Source organism: Pteropus alecto, unplaced genomic scaffold (assembly GCF_000325575.1).
Source record: "Pteropus alecto unplaced genomic scaffold, ASM32557v1 scaffold139, whole genome shotgun sequence".
In the NCBI taxonomy this organism is placed as follows: Eukaryota; Metazoa; Chordata; class Mammalia; order Chiroptera; family Pteropodidae; genus Pteropus; species Pteropus alecto.
In genome coordinates this window covers 3,447,873-3,469,540 of record NW_006443567.1, presented here as the reverse complement: position 1 = coordinate 3,469,540, position 21,668 = coordinate 3,447,873, and the positions used below count along the sequence as shown (strand labels likewise).

Genomic DNA, 21,668 nt, shown 5'->3' with positions numbered 1-21,668 from the left:
ATCAATCGGCCAATCGGAAAATTAAATGTTTTGGAATATGATTAATATTTAAAACTAGCTCATCTTTCAAATTTAGTTGACCCTTTCCCAGAGAGCTTTTCACATCTCACTGTGTGATATACTGCCTGTTACAGCCACACACTGATAGAACATCTCTGCAAAACAGAATAGCAGAGATGATGATGAACTCTGGGATGATAGCTTAGGAAATAAAGCAGCCTTCCAAATAAATTGTTCCTAAGCCGTTAGATTCAGTCATGTCAATTTTTCTTTTAGTAGGTTTCATGCTCTCTTTGCTCCTTTCTAATATATGGCATGTACCATTCACATCTATCTCTGGTCCACAACAAAGCTAGAAAGAAGCTATGACTGTGAGACTCTCGTGATGCCCAAATTGTGCACACTTATGACTGGACCATATGTTTTTAATGCAAAATAGGTGAGCCATGGAAAGTCTTAGCTCTGAAAAGATGTTAGACTTATATAATATGAATTTGCATGAGTGTAGTGTTTTCTTGTTTTTTTTCCCCACTAATATTCCTTGGTTCATTTAACTTAGAAGAGCTTTCTGCCTATAATGTACAAAGAAGTATACTCAACCAAGTAAAATAGAATAACAAAGCACCCACAAGAGATGTTTTTATCAAAATGTTTCATAAAAAAACTCTTAAAAACTGACTGCTTTTCCATAAACCACACTTGCAAGTTAAAATTAAATTTTAGACTACAATTGCATGAGCTTCAAGAAATATTTCCAAAATTTTCGTTACGTAGAAGGCTGCCTTAGTCCAATGTTCATTCAACCACAGTGATAGGGGTGCAAATATTTATTGAGCACCTATATGTATCAGATAATTCACATATATAACCTTATCAAACCCCAGGAATATATAATACCCCAGAAATAAAAATGTCCCCATATTTTACATGAGGAATCTGAAGGTCAGAAATGTAAGATAACTTGTCCAAGACCACACAGCAGAGGATGTACATGCTTATGATGCCTGTACAGATGTCTCAGAGGTGAGTTCCCCTATTTTCTTATATTCTATGATCCTATGAAAATGGGAAATAAAGCTGTTTGTGGCTACCACTGTAATTCCTTCCCTTACATTTCTATAAAAACATTATGAGATAGAAAATTTCATGCATTGTAATGCCTTAGGAATATTTAAAATGCTCCCAAAGGTCTTACCACTGAGATGGACTGTCTCCCTAAGATGGAAAAAAAATGTCAACAGTAGAAGGCTATACCATAAACTCTTTAGCATTGTCCTACAAGTTAAAGGTACTCACAATCCTCATAGTTCTTAACAGAATTATGCACATCTTTATCTTCAAATATATTTTCAAAGGAGGAATCTGGGAACATTGATCTGTATTTCTCTAAAATGAAATAATTTGTGCATAACTAGGAATTTTATGACAGATTCTATGTCCTTTAAAGTTATCTTTAATTTCACTATCATTTAGAGATTGATGAAAGACTATAAACCATGAAACAGCTTTTCTTGGCTCATTCATGAGGAAACAGGACGGAACTCTTTGAATTTCATTTACAGAAATCCCAAATGCCAGCATTTTTGATTTTCAATGAAATTAAATATAAAGAAATAGGAAAAACTAAGTCGAACTTGCTACATTTGCCCTTCTTCTCCCTTCAGGCCACCAAGGTTTAGATGCTTTACCTGCTAACAATTCCTTCAAAGAAATCTCAAGCATGTCTTCCTGCCAGCAAAAGTAATGTAAATTCTAGGGAATCGTGACTTGATAAATTCATAGAAGAAAGAAAATTCTCATGAATAATATCAGAAGCTTGCTGCTATTTTTTAGTAACGCTAATAAATCCTGTTAACGTAGTACATAACTAGGGTAACTCTGGAGGTAAATTTGTTTTAATTAGACCTATGATTATATATTTGATAAATCTTGCATATTCAGCTGCCCAGAGATCCCTTCTGATAAGTATCAACTTTTCTAATACTGTTTTACTGGGTTTGGAATGAAACTATAGAATGGATAATTACCATCTGAGAAAGTAAAGCCTCTAACTATCACAATTATCCACATTAATTCAAATTGCATGAAAAGAGAAATAACAAATGTTTGGAAGTCTGTACCATGGAGGAAACTAAACAAATTGCACCAAAAAATCCTGATATTAACAGAGGAAGGAAATCATGTATTTTCTCCTGTTGTATGGGATAATAAGATTTGAGCTTTAAGTCCACTTGATTTGTTTCCTGGGTCATTACCAGTGGGGCAAGAAAACAGAGCAAGCGAGTGAGCTCTTCCTTAGACGATGTAATAACTAAGTGCACCATAAAAGCATGTTTCTGAGCCCAAATGACAATTCTTTCCATTTAGAAATATCTAAGTAGATACCTTAGCATCTTCGAATAGTGTCTCCCGCCCTTTACATACAGCAAATTGCCATATTTTGACACTGTTCACACATTCCTTTATTATTTAAGACACAGACCATGGAAATGTGACATTTTCTATAACTCAGCGGGATGAAGAGCAGGACCATTAAGTGGAAGCAATTAGAAGACACAGTCTTCCTTTATTGGTCAAGCCCAATTATGTCCCCAGTGAAATCCTAATGTTATTTTTAGATAAATAAACCAGATAATCAAGGGAAGAGAAATATAAAATGTTTTCATGAAAGATTCATTAGAAATCCATGTCCACTGTTTTGATCATGAGTATAAAATAATTGTTCTTTTCCTCAGGTATATAACCCATCTATTTCAAAGATGATCCCTTGGTCAATGAGTACTAAGGAGCACTCACTCAATCTGCATGCTACTCAACTCAGTTGCTGTGGATTTTATTAAAAATTTAATGATAGATGCAAGGTTGAGGTATTTATATGTTGCAAAATAGATTCTAGGGGCCGTAAGAATCAGATTTAACATTCTCACTTAATATTTGAAGTAACTGAAATCCTAACAAATGAAGGGAGCTGCCCGAGTTCATAATTCATTTGAACAGGGCTTAGAAGCTACATTCCTTGAGTTCTAGGTTAATGTGCCCACCGGTGCAATTGTGACACTGCAACTTGTTCAATCGATGTTCCTCGTGTATTAAAAAAGACATAATTAATCAAATAGCACTTTATTCACCACTATTTTGGAATGGTGACGAAGACTTGGTATACACATTAACTTCCATGATGAAGAGGGAGAGACATATGTACATGCACACACATGGAAACACACACGTAATTTGGATTGCTAAATGGTTCCATACTAAATTGCATTGGTTTTGATTCACTCATCTCTTATTATATAAAAGAAAGAAACCTTTTATTTTCTCTCAATCTTTGGCGTGTTACATAGTAAAATTTTCTTCTATCACTTATTTACTAAATATTAGTAGAGTATCTACTGGATATTTAGTATTGAATTTGGTATGGTGGAAAATATAAAAGGAAAGGACACCATTTTTATCCACCTATAGCTTAAAATACAGTTTTGGGTATCAGATGTATACACAAGAAACATGTGGGGAATAAAAGAGGTACCTAAAAATAGTACACACACATTGTGCCCTGAGAACACAAAGTGAGGCACTGTTGATGCTTACACTGACTTTCATAAGGTCATAACATTATAAGAAAATAAGTCTGATATTATAAGATACTTCTTTAATCTCTGTATTTATAACGGACTTAGTGGAAGCCAAACAGAGTATAGCTGTCAGGATGTGTAATCCAGCTTCTATCAAGGGACCTTCGCTAAATAACAATGTGAAGGCAGTGCGTCCTTCCATGAAAAATTCAGGAGAGAAGGGAATTATTGTAGACAAAACAAACAAAGCAAAAACAAACAAGGACTCCTACCTCGTTTGAATTCAAATGTCACACCTAAAGGGAAAACAAACAACTAGGTAGTCTTATAAAACAAAATTTCAATTAAAAGCAAGAATTAAAATTGAGTTGGTAAGGAAGCTTCTTTAGCAACCACAAGGAGATACAATAAAACTATCTAGAAGAACAATTTTCCCTTGAATTAAGTGGGATTACAACTGAAGGTACATAATTGCGGACTACTGTTGATATCATAGCAGCAAGAAAAACTTTCTAAGACCATTGGAAACTATGTGAATCTGCCACAAGATCATATCAGAGGTACTGAGTCTAGAATTCTGTAAAAGACTCAGACTTATGAAACAACTAAAAGTTAAGTTCACATACCTTGCGAACATATAAAGATTATATACATACCTACAATTTCTAGAATGATAAAGAACTCCTTCAGTGTGACTCAAGGACAGAATAAAAAAAATTAAATGAAAAAAAAATGATGAATTCCAAGCTATTATTTTTGTTTGTTGTTACAGGATACACCTATTTTGACTTTGCATTTAATTCAGCAGAACAAAATAATAATCCAAATATAGTAGTTATTCTTGACCATTTGTCAAGTACACATACTGTGATGTAAGGTGATTTGGCAATAGGGCTATGAAAGAATAAATCACCATAGATAATAGTATGCATTTTGATATTTTTATTACACTAGGCTACCTCTATAGTTCTACCCTTATTGTACTAGAGACAAGACAAACTGAGAATGGAACTCTTTTTATAGCAGTTTCTTTGGCATGACACAAACTAAACTCTCTCAAATGAGATCGTCCTATATAAAGAAAATACATTTACTTCAAGGGTATCTCATGAGCTTTTGACCCATCATGGATTCTGGTATAGCAGCTCTGCATGTGGCTTCTTGAAAGATTAACTTCCTCAATATATTAAATGAAACACTGGTTCATGAAGAAATAGTAATAGGTTGGGTAGCAACAAAAACAGCAAATAAAGGTTTAATAAAATCTCATAAAAAAAGACAAATTTTCTCTATTACTGCTGTACTTAGATAAACTCCCTATGAAAAATATTGTTTTTTAAAATGTCTTGCTGCTAACTTTTAAGAACAAAGTTTAATCTTAAATTCTAAGAGAAAATACATTATTTATGAAAAAAGGATACTAGCCAGCTTCAATTTTTTCCCTAATGCTCCACCAAATCTTTGATAATTCAGTGTAGCCACTCAACTGGGTGACCCTTATGCTAATTTATAACCTATGAACTTCATTGATTCATTAAGAAATTAAATGTTGGTAACATTAAGAAAAAGAAAGTGCTATTGTGCTTATAAAAGTGAAATGGGAACATGGTGAACAATTTGTGAAGTAATTAACTAATGTGCCAGAAATGAGCAACATGCTGATGATACTTTCCAAGTTTTTTTCACAGTGGGCCATATTTTCATTTCCCCTGACTTAAAGACACTATATGAAGTTTGAGATCCCTGAGGTTGAGGAATGCTAAGCCATTAAAAAAAAAAGTGGGATTTAACTACTAATAGATGCTATTTATTCAGTAAATCAGTGGGTTGATATCTCATACTCGTATTATACAGTTCATATAGAGAGATCTTAACAGGCTTTCACCTCTACATATGTTGGTAGAATTTCTTGGATTGCTGAATTTTGGATTTGATGAAATCTATATAATATCAGGTAAGAAAATTATATTATATTAAAGGAACGACTCAAATTGTGCAAATGACACCTATATTGAGGATTAGTTAGTTATATATAGTAAATGGCTAGAATGTCATTCAATGATGAGTAACAATATTTCGGGAAATAAAAATAATAAAAAACACTGAATTAAACATGGGTAGTTAAAACAAAGTAAAAATTCAAATCAACTAATTATCAATCTTCTTTCAGCGTGCTTTTTTATATCAGCATTTAGCCAGTACAATAACCCGCCACAGGACCAATTAAATCTCATTATGGTTCCAATTTTAAACTAAGGCAGTTCACAATTATTCTGACAAAAAAAAAGGCAAGTACTTCCTCCTCCTCCTCACAAAAGGAAAATTGATCATATAAAAAGACCATTACACAAATGCTTCTATATTTATCATAAAAAAATGTCAAATATTCTGACAGAAAAATGCAAAATATGAAAACCTGACCATTTAGGTATGTAAGCAAACCATTTAAAATCTGTTTACATAGCTACTTATATGAATAGGCACAAATGCAGGGGGTCGGGGGACAATGATGGTAAATTTATTTGAAAGTACCTGCCATCATATAATTTCCTCTACTGACTCATTGAATTTATAGCATATGTTTACTACAAAGGTAGGAATAGGGAAAATAAGGTGCCTGGGTCAGGTGCTCCCACACTGTTGTACCCTGAGGGTAGACCTTAGCACTTAGAGGCTAGTCAGAATTTCAGAGTATAACAACCTTGTGGAAGAAAATGCACTTTATTTTCATTTTGGCTCCCTGAAACTGCTCCGAGGTGCCCTGACTGTCAAAAAGAAAGAGGTGAAGGGTTAAAGGAGTACAAATTAGTAGTTGATAGATGGTCGCAGGGATGAGGAGCACGACAGAGGGAATGCAGACAGCAGTAATAAAATGGCTAGGTAGAGAGCCAGAGGAGAGAAAGAGCAATCAGGGGCATCATTGTATAAACTAGTCAGGGGCAAAAGAGCTGGGAAAAGGTTTAAAATAAAATAAAATAAAATAAAATAAAAATATAAAAGAAAAGATAAAAGAAAAGAAAAGAAATGTAATTGGGTCTGAAACACATCTAGTCCAGAATTATTTCAAAAATATCTGGAATTCTTCTATTACTTGATTATTATTGTTCCTCACCTGATCGCTTGCATCTTTGGGATGTTTTTATGGTACATAGTTACAAAATTAGCACTACCACTCCAGCAGCTTGGTGCAAAACAACCACCACTCTTTGTCCACATCCAGGTGCAAGCTCTGCAGGCCAGAGCCCTGACCTCTCCAACAGCAAGAGCCACGAGTGGTTCACGCAAACAGATGAACATCACCAGAATGTGTTACATATGTTGAAAAACAAACAAAACCAAACACCTCCCCTGATGCTGGAACTCCACTAGTCTTACCAAGGCTTCAGAGGTTCAAGACAGCAGCTGTTGATGAAAGGTGGCAAATAAAAGATAAATTATGAAGAGGAGAAAAGCCTCCACCTCAAAATCTAGAGAGAGGACTTACCAAAAGAGCTTCCAAACCACATAGAATAAAACACTGCTCTGCATGTCCCCGATATGGACGGAAATCAGACCAAGGTCCAAAGCAAAGAAAAACACTGAGCAAAAACACCCATCATGGTTCTGTTGACCTCTATTCTCAAGGTTAATTACTGGTTTGAATAAAGTCTCATGCCTAGATGAAAGACACTAGCAGTTAATGTGTTTCCTGAGTTTATTAGCTTATTTGAAACTAAAGAACTGTTAGATTCAAATACCCTTGTGACATACAAGTGCTTGATTTATTGATAGCCCTACTGGAAGCAGAACTTCTTTATTTGAGTAAATAATTCTATTTGGGAATAGAAGAGTATAAACACAACGAGTTGGCTAGGTTGCTTTCCTTGCTGGTAAAGACAGTAGGAATGCAAATGTAATAAACAGCTTTAACAGTGTGCTTTTTAACCACATACTGTCTCTCGTGTTAGTCACTCATCTAACCACCCATCTAATCAGAGAGAAGTGGTACATGAGTAACAGAGATCTCAGAGCAAAAAGAGATGGTAAGGGATAAAATTCTGCTCCAAAACTTCCTCAGCAGTCATGAAAGTCGCTGGTAAAAAATGATAATTCCATTTTGGAGAAATGAACACTTGCTATTCCTCAAAATATCAGGTGTTATTATATCTTGCATAAAATAACTCCAAGAAGTTGGATCTCTGTCTATGGGTCAGTACTGTTTCTCTTTGTTATGCTGACTGCTACAGCATGAAATTATATAAAAACGAAGGATAAGATTTCCCTGTGTCATTGTCCAAACATGTGAGGTGGACTCTGATATATCTTAAAGCTTTGGTTAGTTGAATCCACTGAAATCCACCTGTGTTACACAAGTGGGCGCCTTTTATAAAAAAAAAGAGTCACACATTAATAAAACTTTTAAAGCACTTCAACTTACATCATTTCTTGTTAAAATTGAAAACGAATTTTCCATTGTATTCACTTTTACCACCCCATGATATATAAACATCATCTTAATGTGATCTGCTGAAGATAGTGGTGCTAAACATCCAATATATATTGTTTATTACAAGTGGTAAATTTCCATTATGATGAACCCTCACTCACCCCATCTCCAAGGACATTCAAATTGTTTCTCAACGTGGAATTTTCTTACAGTGAGTTCTGAACTGAAAATAGCATTACAAGGATGCAGAAGTTGGGGAGAAACAGTTTATGCTGATCCTTCTTGTAGTAGATCAACTATTAACAATTAGAGCTCTGAATTTAGGATGAATCTCCTGATGTATAATCTAAACTCCAGGCTTTGCCAGTAAAGATCAATGTGATCACTGTCTGGGGTGCCTAGTATCTTGTAGATGTTCTACAGGTATCTAGTAATTGATTGGTTGACAGAGCTTGTAGACCCCTGCATACCTCAGTTTCTCTGGGAGTTTAGATATGTGAGTGAGCTTTCTGAGACTAGAGGAATGGAGAGAGTTTTCAGGAATTCTCTTTTTTAAGGGTTTTGATACAGTGTAGAAGTGCTCAGCTTCAGGTCTCCCCTACGCTCTACCTCTATCATCTTCAGTGCAAATAGCCTGCAAAGAGGCTCTTTTGTTAACACTTGTATAACAGTGAATCATTATTATGATGTGAACAGGAATCAGGGAATACCTTATACGATATATGTGAGAATTCTTTAATCAGACCAACAACCAAACACTTTTATTGTTGAAGCCTTGCTGATTTTGTGGCCAGATTATAGCAATGGATTTGTGATGCACAGGCTTTTTTTCCCCCTTATATTTGCTACATACAATGGGGTTCTACCTGCTAGAATCTCATTTCTGAAAGCTATCACTGTCATTTTTTGGTGTCTCATTGTCAATTATGAAAGTATTATGAGATGATTCATACCCTCCCTCTGGTAAGCATTCTTCATCCTCTGTATTACAGCAGTCTATGTTCTAACATCTTTGGGTTGGTTATTTACATTTGACTTTTCCAAATCTCTATAATAATTTTTTTTTATCAAGTAAAAATGGACATCATTTCGAATTTAGGCTACTCCTGTTATATGCTGAGCCAGAATTCCTATATATATCCGAGGCCCTTATGGAAGGGGATGTTATATATTATAGCTACTGGCTATATGCAAAATCTATCCAAGAAATCAAGTGAGGCTTTCCCAGTAGTTCCACTTCCAGGACTGTCAAAAGCAGTTAGCATCAGTGTATCCGATGAACAACTTAATCAGAACGTTAACACAGATGTGTTATCTATTCACACTTTCAGCCTAGGCAAAACATATTAAATGCATTAGTCAGGGGCTTGCCAGTTATTAACCTTAGTTATTATAATGATCAGAGAAATGCTTTCATTTAAAGTTTCCCTGTTCAAAAGTCACAATTCCCTTTAAGCAGTGTAACCACTGAAACCAGTGCCTGTTGCCTTCAATTTTTTTCTTGTGTCCCAGTAATTCACTTTTTTACATAATCTTAAAATGCTAACATTTGGGAGGATTCATGAAAGGTTATAATTGGGCCCTTTAACTTAAATATTCGAAAGTCCTGACAAATAATATGACATGCCTTTATTGTTTATTATACACATATTTATGAATTATTTTAATAAATATTTGTTAAAAATGTAATTTTTACTGGGTATCACTCTATGATTGAGGGAGTGGAGAAAAATCAAATTAGTTACTACTTAATGAGCATAGGATTTGTTAGATAAACTATTTCAAAACACAACTTTAATGGAAAGAAGGGCAATAAGATAAAAGTCTTGATGAGCTCTGTTTTTTGTTTTGTTTTGTTTTAATTCACATTATACAAACAAGAAGACAGGGACTAAAAACAGTGTCTGTACCAAGACATGAGAATCACCGGATAACTACATAAAACATAGCTAAAAAGTCATGTTTGCCCTGTTTTATAAAGCTATTAAGATTACCAAATATGTCGCTTTGGAGCAAGCTCCAAAGGCATTACATGTTCAGTTTAGGGTATGCATTTAAAACAGAATTATTTTAGGAATTCCAAAATAACTCGTCCCATAATAGCAACAAGACCAATTAATATGACTGGTTTATTCCATTTGTCTTTTGTGTATGCGTGCTGTATGAGTGTCCATGTGTGCATGTGTGTGCATGCATGTGTGTGTGCCTTACTTCCTTATATCTAGCTTTATTGCTAAATCTCTTCTTCATTGTTCTTGCCAATTACTTTATTCTTTAGCTCCAAGAGACTGGCTTTTTTCCTACAAATATGAACGTTGCTTCTGAGTTAAAGCCATGAGATATTCTTTTAAATATGTGCCCCATGACCTCTCATTTGGACTATTTTTTCAACTTGGCCTTGAAAACGTTATACAGAGCCAATCTCGTGCTATTTAGCTACAACTACTATTGTCTCCTTGATTTCCGAAAAAGTACCATCCTTAGTCATTCTTCCCCCTATGAAACTAGACCTTCACCTTGAATAATTAACAAGTTTTAGTTTTTTACAGAGACCATAAAGAGAAGGCACTTGATTTCGAAGGTACAACCAACCAGATTTATGTAATTTCATGTTCAAATAGTGCCAAGCTAGATTTTCTTTCACATTTGAATAAAACTTCCATTATCTGCAAAAAGAGTTCTTTTTGTTCTTTATATATGAAATAATCTGTGATGTGGGAAATGTATTTTGGGTTTGAAAATTATGCTGATTCACTGGTATTGCGAAGGACAATCTAAGAGGAACACAGCTACTATTATAATTTTAATGACTTATAACTCAACAGCAGCAAAACAATAACTACAAGCCTCTTTAAAACATAAAATTTAGCTCCTTGTCCTAGCAGAGTCATTCATTAGCAAATACAATGTGTTTGTTTTCCCTGTTTTTCACCCAGTGAAGTAAATTCATGTTCTCCACTTTCCACTTTTAGTGATACCACTCAGAAATATGTGTAAGTGTGTAACTATCCTTACAACCCATTAGTATGAACTGAAAATGCCCATCAGAAGTGTTTGTCCCATAGCCACTGAAAACAAGAAAGTTTGTTAGATGTAGGCACCAAAATTGGGAATCTAAGTTTTCATAGTCAACATTTTTCTAATTTTATATTAAATAAATCAAATTCAACAATTTTTGAATTACCTAAAGTATACAAATAAACTAAAGTTGTAATCAGAATTTTAAATTTAGTTGTATTTACTTGTTTGGTAGGGGGAGCTATACATCAAGTTCCCAACCTTTTGGCACCCAGGACCTGTGCTGCTGTAACAATCTAATGCCTGATGATCTGAGGTGGAGCTGAGACAGTGATGCTAGCGCTGGGGAGTGGCTGCAAATACAGATGAAGCTTTGCTCTCTAGCCTGCTGCTCACCTCCTGCTGTGTGGCCCGGTTGCCAAGAGGCTATAAAGCAGGGGGTTGGGGATCCCTGTTATACATGATGGCTACTGGCTGTATGCAAAATGCATTCATGAAATCAATTTTGATTCGATAATGATCATTTTCTTCTATACTAGATATAACAGTATTTGTTTGATAGCTCATGTTTAGTTTAAATCTATTTCCTTTTATATTTGAGTCAATCCTACTTCCCTAAAGAGCTGTAATATTTAAAACAGCACCCTCAATTTAATTCTATTAAATGTATAAACCACTATGATAAAAATCCTAGAAGGTAAATTATATGAACTTGCTGATATCCAGATTTGACATAACATTTTACAAGGTAAAATTGTTTGCTAGGAGTACATTCATCACTCTGAATTGATCAATGAGTTCATCTAAACTTTTAACATCCTTTGTATATTAGAATATGGGCTACAGCTGTGAAGCCATATCACTGAAAACTAGGTCTTAAATTGTCACACACTGAAATCAGAGGAACTAAACAAATCTGCAAAAGACTAAGCTAAACATACTGAACATCTGAGATATCTTAACATAAACAAATCCTCTACCCTTAGTATAAAATTAAAACATATACCAGAAACAATTTAAATCACTTGGACAATGTAAACTAACCTTCCATTAACAATGGTGTTTAAGCATGGTGACTAGAATGCTGAACCCAGAAAATCCTTTGCTGCTGGATCTTATTTTTTATGATCCTTGTTTGCTTTGGGAAAAATATGTTAATTTTTCTCTACCTCAATTTAGCTATCAGTAAAATTATGTGGCATATCTAAGAATCGATGGCTACTTTTCAATTTTTGACTAATTATCTTTTCTAAATAGGTTTGGAATTCCTAGAAATATAGTTTTAAAAACTAGGCTCTACGGAGCAGCATATTTATTCCAAGTGTCTCCCAATGGATTATTTAGCAGTTGCAAAAGAAAAGCAAGCAAAACTATACAGCAGAAAATTAGAAAACATCTTGATTAGATGATCAAAATTAATGTCTGTGATGGAGAAAAAACCTGGTAAGTTAAGGTATGTGGAAATAATCCAGTAGAGAAAGAAAATACGTCCTCTTTGTTCAGATTTGCAGTATGACCGGGCCCCTGGGATCAGTAACACCCAGTGCCTCATTCCCATGGCATCAAGATGACTCTCAGAGAGACCTGCTTTCTAGTCTTGCATCTAGTTTGCTGTGGTAGTCCCAGGACCATAAAACATGGTAGTAAAATCACTCCTATAAATCCTCTCTAGAAATATATGAATGGAAAAGGGTTATTTGTTCAAAGATTTCTACTTTTCTACACATTTTAGCTACTCTAACCCCAACAACAACCCAAGCAACACCGTGTTCTCTGGAAATGAAAAATTAGTGTTGATGAAAGATAAGTAATTAGGCAGATAAAAATGCTGCTACTGAGTTCTGGAACATACCAAAATCAAAAGAAAATGCTTTTGGTTTAGCTTTGAGTTTTTATTATTCTGTTTCTAATATCTGTTATTATTTCTCTATTAAAATAGATACTAGTACATTAATATTTTCACATTTAACATTCTGATTTTCTATAGTTAATGTTCATTTATTTCAAGCAGTTTTGAAATATGTATTACAAATAGCTTTACATTATTAAATATATACTATTAGGTTTTAAGGAACTCTTAGAAGCATGTATATAACTCATTATTATTGGTAAAGAAAACCCAAAGGTATGAACAAAGTTCTCTATGCACAATGAATAATAATTTCCTTACAGTTCCAGAAAGACTTAGTTATATCATGGACAAAAGTAAATGTGTTATGAAATAATGGCTAATTATGATTCTCTGTGTCACAGATGGTTTCTCACTGCCACTTGAGCCTACATCAAGTCTGTCCCCCATGGCAACAAGAAAAAAAGGGAGGGGGAGGGTTTAGTGTAGGAATCCTGAGATTCTATAGCAATAACACAGGGGTATTATTTCTTCATTTAATTGACAAAAGGGGGGGAAGATATGGTAAAAATGTAAAATTGACTTTAAAAGAAATTAAGAGATATAGAAGCAAAAATGCAAAAGAAAAAAAGAAATAAAATAAGAAAGCTCTTCTAAGGATCATCATTTTCCTTCACTTCAAGAAATAATCCTTCAGAAATACAAAGGCAATTTGTTTGCAAGAGAAGAAAAGTAAGATCAGCATCAGAAACTTTGAGTGAAGGATAAAGTACATATAAATTCATGGTTTCTGACTTCATTGTGGGCTTCTCAGTGCTATTCAGCAATCATCTATCTTAGCCCTAGACCAGTGGTTGTCAACCAGGCTACACAAGAGCAGCAGTTGGGTAGCTTTAGAAAATATTTATGCTCAGATCCCACCCTCAGAAATTTTGATACGATTGGTTTGGGTGTGACACAGAGAATGAATTTTTTTAAAGGTCCCCCGGTGATTCTAATAAGTAGCTAAGGTTGAGAACTACTGTCTCACTTGGGATCAACAAATGTTTTTTGGTAAAGATCAAGATAGTAAATAATCTAGGCTTGTGGACCACAAGGGCTCTGTTACAACTATAAAACTCTGTTGTTACAGCTTAAAAACAGCCACAGACTATAAGTAAATTAATAATAGAGGTGATTGTTCCAATAAAACTTTATTTACCAAAAGAGGTGGTAGGCCGTATTTGGCCTGTGGGCCACAGTTTACCCACTCTTGGTCATTAGACTGTTTCCCCTACCCTTTCCCAAAACAACTAGTTCGAACCTTCACCTATGCCATCCCTCTGCCTCTGATTTTCAGCAGATGGCCTCTCATTCTACTTTAATGGGAAAATACAGGTCATCTAGTTGGAAATTCTTCAACTCCCCTATCCATCACCTGCAGACTTACTACACCTATGTCTGTATCTGTCCTCGTTTCTTTGCCTCTTATTGAAGCAGTGATCCTTTTCAAAGTGAATCTAATCTTTTTAAATCTGCTAATTCCATCACTCTCCCAAACTCCTTTGGGGCACTCCCTCCATCGCATCAGATCCCATTTTCTATATCCTAAGAGAATGTAGGCACATTTCCTATATCTTTAATTCCTCCTTCTCTACTGGCTCTTTCTCTTCAGCTAACAAATATATTCAAGTGCCTTAATTAAGCAAAGAACCCTCAAAGCCTTCCTCAACCCTGTGTCCACCTCTACATACTCATCCATTTCACCTCTTGCCTTAGAAATTCTATGCCTACTGCCTCTACCTCCTCTCTTCCCACTCCCTCCTTGAAAGCCACTAGACTGGCTTTGGTCTCCACTACTCCACTGAAAATGCTCATCAAGATCACTGAAGACCTTCATATTGTATATTCCTACTTCTTTTTTGTTTTCTCTGAAGCATTTGACATTGCGACTCTTCTGCAAACTCTCTCCCCACTTAGCTTTTGCAATACCATGGTATCTGCCACAATTACTTCTGCTGCTGTTGGCCACTTCCATGCTGGTATTCCATAATATTATTTGACAAATTCTCTTTTCTTATGCTACATATTCTCTCAACTATCCTCGTGGCATCAACCACCACCTACATGTGATAACTCCCACCTTTTATCTTTAGCTCACATCTTTTTTCTCAGGCTATAGGTTCATATTTTCAAATATCTATTGCAAGCTGTACTCAGGTATCTTCTTTCTCCAATTCCTCTCTGTTTCCTTTGTACTTCATCTCAGTGAACAGCTTCACCATCAACCCAACTGCCAAAGGTAAAATTCTCCCTCTCCCGCAGGGCCCCTAATAGCCTACTATTAAAAAAATCTCTACATGTATGGTTGCAGTGAGTGGCAACCATACATGTTCAGCCATCTATGGTGGTCCTGCTTTTCTGTAAAATCCAATCAGCTACCAAATTCTGATGATTCTACTTCTAAAATATCTCATAAATTCATCTCCTTTTAACCTTTGCCACTGCAAAAGCTTTAAGGCAGACCTTAGTCATATCTCACCAAGATTACTTTTAATAACTTTCTAACATTTTTTTTTAGTTGCCCACACCAGTAGCCCCTACTTTCTTTTCTTATTCTGCTTCCTCCTTAGGTTATTGTCCAATCCTATTTTCTCTTTGCTAAGTGGCAGCTAAAAAAACTGCAGACAGTATTTCAGTAGCAAGAAGTGCCATGGTTTTATGTAAGGGCAGAGTAGTCCTTTCTCTTCAAAATGAAGCATGACATTCATTTAGCTTTTTGGTCACAGCAACACAAGTTGAAATCATTAAGACAGACTATATCCTAAGAGAGTCTGAGTACCACACTTTAAGTAAGATTACAAAATGGAGTGCCCACAGAGGTTGGTGATCAACATGATGAAGGGACTCCAAACCATGATCAATAGGAGGAATGAGAAAAAAACTGAAAAATGTAATCTGAAGAAGACTGATTTGGATATTTTTCCCTATATAAACGCCAGGATTATCAATTGGACATCTTTCCTTCTTAACAAAAACAGTTTCTTTTCTTAATAGGAAGTGCTTACTTAAGATTCCTTTTCCTTAATAGAAAATGCATGCAAAGAGTCCCACATTACTCTCAATAATTTCTTTAACAGCCTCCTTCAAGGCTATCTAGTAGGAAGTTTGGTAAGCAGTTTTCTCAATTTTTAACATTGGCCTATCCGACATAGAAAAGAAGCCCAACAATCTACAATGTTGATTCTCTTGGGAAACATTCCTTAGAAATGAGCTCATATTGACATTTATCGATTTGCTGAAATAATGGTCAATTTGAATAGTAGGCCATGCATTTTTAACATCAGTTCCCTAAAGGTAATATTGAATGTCCTAATTTTCATGAGTGGGGAAACATGACATATTACCTAATTTAAATGACTTTTACTCATTCTAATTTAAATACTATTTCCATTTTTAAAAATTATATTGTAAGATTAAATATATATAAATATCTATTTCAATACACACACACACACACACACACACAATCATTCTCAACAAGGCACGACAAAGGTGACCACAACTCAGTGAAATTATTTGCTAGTAATTATTCCCTATGTAATCTGGTATTTACCCTCTCAAAAGAATGCCCAGTATATTAAATTCCCTTCTCATGCCTACATAGTAGTTTCAGAAAGCAGTCACTTATTTTATTAAAAACCTACCTTTGTATGTGGTCCTGATAAGGTAGTCTGTTGATCTGAATGAGGTTAATTAAAATCCTTCAATATTAAATTATCTTACCTTGATGTACAAATCTGAAAAGCAAATCCCTTTTCCTATCATTTACAATAACAGCAGTGCATTAATAAAATGACAGATTTCATGAAATTTGCAATAAATCCAAATCTTCCATTTGTAAAAAGAATAAAACCCCTGAATTTACTAAACAAAACAGCTGAAATGACCTGAGAGGAATGCTAATAGTGGCCAGGGTTTGAGGATTATGCTGATAATTAATCTTTTATTGTAATATGAAATGGACTACCCAGTTTATGGAAGAAATAGGCCCTTTGTGGTCTTACTCTTCTCCCACCTCTCTTTCCATCTTGGCCTCTGAAAAAGGGTTATGACATGCTTTCCTCCTGTCTCTACCAAGAGTCTTTCTACACACTTGGCTCTGCAGTAAATTCAGGGAACAGGAGAGAGCAAGAGGGGTTAACACTATCTCCGTTTGAGAAGTAGATTTCTACAGTCGTGGTAACAGCCTCCTTCAAGGCTATCTAGTAGGAAGTTTGGTATGCAGTTTTCTCCATTTTTAACATCCCATCCTTTAAAATATATGAAATTCAAAACAAAGATTAAAAATATTTATATATTAAATGGTCTCCTGTGATCTGTAACTAGCTCTGTTGATAAGAATGAAATCCTAATCCTGGTACTATTTCTTTCTATATTTAAATGTTAATTTTTTTTAAAGCTTAATTTGGCACCATGTTCCCGATGTTGAACTGTTATCTGCATTGTTTATAAATTTCTTGGTAAAAGTTCCATTTTTTTACTCTGTTCATTACCAACTCATAAGAAAAAGGTAGCAGGAATTTGTATGAAAGGAGAGGTTGAATTGTGCTTGATGGAATAATAGTATTTAAAGTAGAGACAGCAAACATGAGCTAACTGAACTGAAGATAAGAAACAAAAACTTCTAGAACTGTTCTTTAGGTCCTAAAGGTAATCTGAGGAAGAGCTCTCAATAATTTCTTTAAGAATAAACATGGATAAATATATATATTGAACTGAGTTATAGAAAAGGCTTTCCCGTAGCTACAAAGCAAGGCAGATCACTATAATATATACTACATAAAATAATAACCCAATGCCACTGTATGTAAAAATGTTTAGTGGACCTTTGATTTTATACCAAATGTTAGCTTTAAATGATTAATTAGTAATAGATGTAATTTTCACTAGAAGTTAACTTGTCCTTTCAAAGAGATCTTTCCATGAAGAACACTCTTTATTGCATATCAGAAATCTGCCATGATTACACATATGCAGCATATTTTATTTCATATCAGATGAAAACTACAACATTCAAAACATGAACACTGTGAAAGGCTTACCGAGGTGTACAGGTACCCCTCGCTGTTCATTGCCAAATACAGTTTGGTTTGAACTCCTTGGATAGCCACCACTCGAAGACCCACAGGGATGAGGTTAAACAGAGCTGAAATCCAAAAGAATGGGAAAACAATGTTATATTCTGAATTCCACAGCTTTCGATGTTTCCAGCAGGACTGTCTGGTCCTCCAAGAGTAATGTGCTTAGTGAGAAAAGACACATATTTATACACATATAGATAGGTAGGGCCTCCTCTACTTTTTAGTATACTTGATTCATGCTTGCAGTCACATAACGGGGGCTATAACTACATATTCTTAAATACCCTGGAGAAAATGGAAGACAATTCCATGGTTTGTATAGTGTTAGAGGTGGGGAATCTTAACGCTTCTAAAGAGATCCAGTTCTAGGAATTGGTCTGTATATTAAGTAGCTTTATCCTCAACAAACTAAGGTTTTAAACTGCTCCTAAGATAACTGCTAAAATTCACAGAGACAGTTACGATCTACTAGTTGGGGAGAGATTCCTAGAATCTTAGAAAAGACACTAGTCCAATTCCCTAATCTAAATTATCTGTATTATTTCCAATGCAACAACCCAAAAATAAATCCGGGCCTTGGGGGAAAAAAGGCATTTTATATTCTTATGTTCCCAGAGTAGTATTTCTTAAAAAAAATCAACATTTTCCAAGATAGGGTTAGCCGCCAGGGACAATGCTTATAGGAATAAAAATAATGAACTTGATGGATTTATTTATTTTTATTTTATTTTTTTTGCAAAATAGTTGTAAGTGGGCAGCCAGCTGGTGCCAAAGAGGCCTTCATTTCTCCATTTGAAGGTCTGACTGCATGAAACTTACACCCAGGCTCTCCTCACAATCACACACCACTCACTGGAGAAAACAAGTGGGTGTCCTCCCCCTACCAGCTGTCTACTCCCTCCTACATCATGAATAAAAATAAAACAGTACATTTTTAAAACGTAGTGCTTGCCACACACATCTTTTGAAAATAGTATGTGCACCTTTCTCTCAAGAGTCCTAGACCAATGTTGATTTTTGTCTTGGTGTGTAACTTTTTTGAGGATGATAAATTGGTCTATGAACAAGAATGTAAAGGAGTCACCCCATGGGTAAGCAGTTTTTTCTGAGATCTCTTATCTTGGTGTATATAGATTCTGCTGTAGTACATGGGATCGTATGGATGAGAAATATTAAGGAACAATTTAATATTCCTTTGTGAGTCTACAATGTATCTTTTCCTTAAAATTGGGGTGTTACCAAAGAGGAGCTAGGACATATTGTACAGTTCAAAATACAAGTGTTCCTACCACATGCCACTGATGGCACTTTATTCAATACTCATCATATTAAAAGCTGTGCCCTTCTGTTATGTGAGGTAAAGGAAAGTAATTGCACAGATTGCAAGCCAGCATCTCATGCTATATTTGACAATGCAATATGCAAGAAAGAAGACTGAGATCTTCGAGCATATCGTGTATATATCTCTTTCTGCTGACGATGCCTTGCTCATAGCAGGTGCCCAACACACATTTCTAGATTGATAGCAATCTATACGGTGAAAACATGATAATATTATATTTGGGGAAAGTAATAGATCACAATTCCATTATATAAAAGCTCATAGTTTAAGAATTCTGAAATCTAAAAAAGAATCAAACCAAACCAAACCAAAAACTTCCTATGGGTTTTGTTTAAAATCCATACCAGTGCATACCTCTAGACAAATAGACCACCAGAATGTCTGAATCCTAGTTTAGTCATACTAATAGATGACAGGGAATGATAAATGAAATTCAGAATTGTTTTCCAGAACTTCATTTTTTACAATACTCTGAACCTCCTTACTTCTCTTAATGCAGCTTGTAACAAGCAGAGAGAAAGAGATTGATTTGATTTTCCCTGTATGCCCCAAACGCTCTCTGATGTGGGTTTTAACGAGGAATAGAATGCTTAAATTCCAAACATCAGATAGCAACAGGAGAAAGAGAAGCAAAGAATATCAGTAATACATGAGTGGGATTATCTATTCTTGAATAACGGTATTAACTAGAGTAGAACATGAATTTCTCACTACAATCACCACTCTAAACAAAAAATTGAAGAAAACAGTAAAAGTAAAAAGTGTCTGGTTATACTAGTGCAATCTTTTCTTTAGACATTCAAGAGAGATCATAAATTTGGTTGGTTTAAAGTCTGTCTAAAGGGATGCCTTTCCAGATAAAAATACAAAGATATTATATTATATTAGAGATGAGCTTGGACAGAATCAATATTTTCTCCTATGCCTTTATTTCACTAAACCCGGACTACTTCTTCATGAACTTAAGATATTACTTTGATTTGGATAAAAATATTCTAAATATGAGAAGAAAACAGTTGATTTTATTTATGTATCTAAAACACATTCACCAAGTACCTAAAATCTCTTTTCATCAAAGTTTTGAAGAAGCTTTTAATAAATAAAGTGGTCTTTATTTCTTGTTTGTTCTCTGTTGTGTTGACATAAAAACAAACTCCTTCTACCTTGAAGGGAACATTTTCCCAGAGACGTGCCCACAGTTGGCACTGAGTGTTTGCCGAAAACAACACTGAGACCATCCTACTTCACCAGTTTAGCTAAGGTCAATTTCTCAAAGGGCGTAATTAATAAAAATATATCTTAATGTAGATTGGAAAAATTAGACACATTGAACTGGTAATGCATACTGTAGGTTTAAAGGAAAAGTTGTCTATTCTTTTAAAATAGCCCTCAGTAGACACAAGGGAGATACAATAAAGCTGCTGCCATGAAATATCTACCATCTATTTCTTTTTCAGGAAATACATAATTTACAATGGCTGATTTGCTCATGAGTTTTTACTGGACTGACATTTACCATTATAATAACTCTACCTGAGGTCATCTTAAATGCATAATATCAAACATACGTTTCCAGAAATAGATGTATCTGGGTAAATGTGAACTGATATTTTATAATGATCTTGCCTCTTATGTCAGAATTAAAATATCATAAAACTAATCAAAGTGAACTAAATGAGAAAAGTATGATTAAAATACTAAAAATTAATAAAAATAAGAAAAATATAAACATAATACCAGGAATACATATTAAGGAACTACTACATAAATGAAGAAGTGATAGTCAAAAAAAACACTTCATCCTTGCTCCACTCATTTAAAATAATTTAATTAAGTAATAAATGCTATGAAAATTGCTTGCTCTTAGGGGAAAAAATTTGCATGGCTAGACTGCCATTTTAATGACCATTTTAATCATTAAACATTCTTGTTCCATTATGACTTATGCCCTACAATATCCTCATTTGGAAAGATAAACTAGTTCCCTGGCCTCTGGTCACATTTACCATCATGGGTAGAGAGTTGCTATTTTTTTTGGAGATATTTCTCATCGGCATGCTTCATGTTATAGTAATACTTACCATTGATTGACTTACCTTTCATTATTTCATTCTGCCTAAACACAGATTCTGGTTATCAAGCCATGTTCTTGAAAGGTCTTACAATATCATTAGTACACAGAAATGCCATGCATATCAGTCAAAGTTATAAGGACAACCAGAGGCAGAAGCTATGCATATGAAGAATTAAAGAATAAAAACTACCATGTGATTTAAAGCTACATACTAAAAAATGGGGCCTTGATTTACATACATATATGTGTATCTGTGTGTAT

General features: G+C 34.7%; 1 protein-coding gene across 4 annotated transcripts in view; it reads right to left on the bottom strand.

Moving 5' to 3' along the window:
* FGF13 (fibroblast growth factor 13) overlaps window positions 1-21,668 on the bottom strand; it is a 467,301-nt gene that overhangs the window by 39,335 nt on the left and 406,298 nt on the right. For all 4 annotated transcript variants that reach the window (XM_006924189.1, XM_006924191.1, XM_015598755.1 and 1 more), the window contains one exon: window positions 17,953-18,056. In XM_006924189.1, coding sequence (XP_006924251.1) covers window positions 17,953-18,056 — 104 coding nt within the window. The remainder of the gene's footprint in view (window positions 1-17,952; window positions 18,057-21,668) is intronic.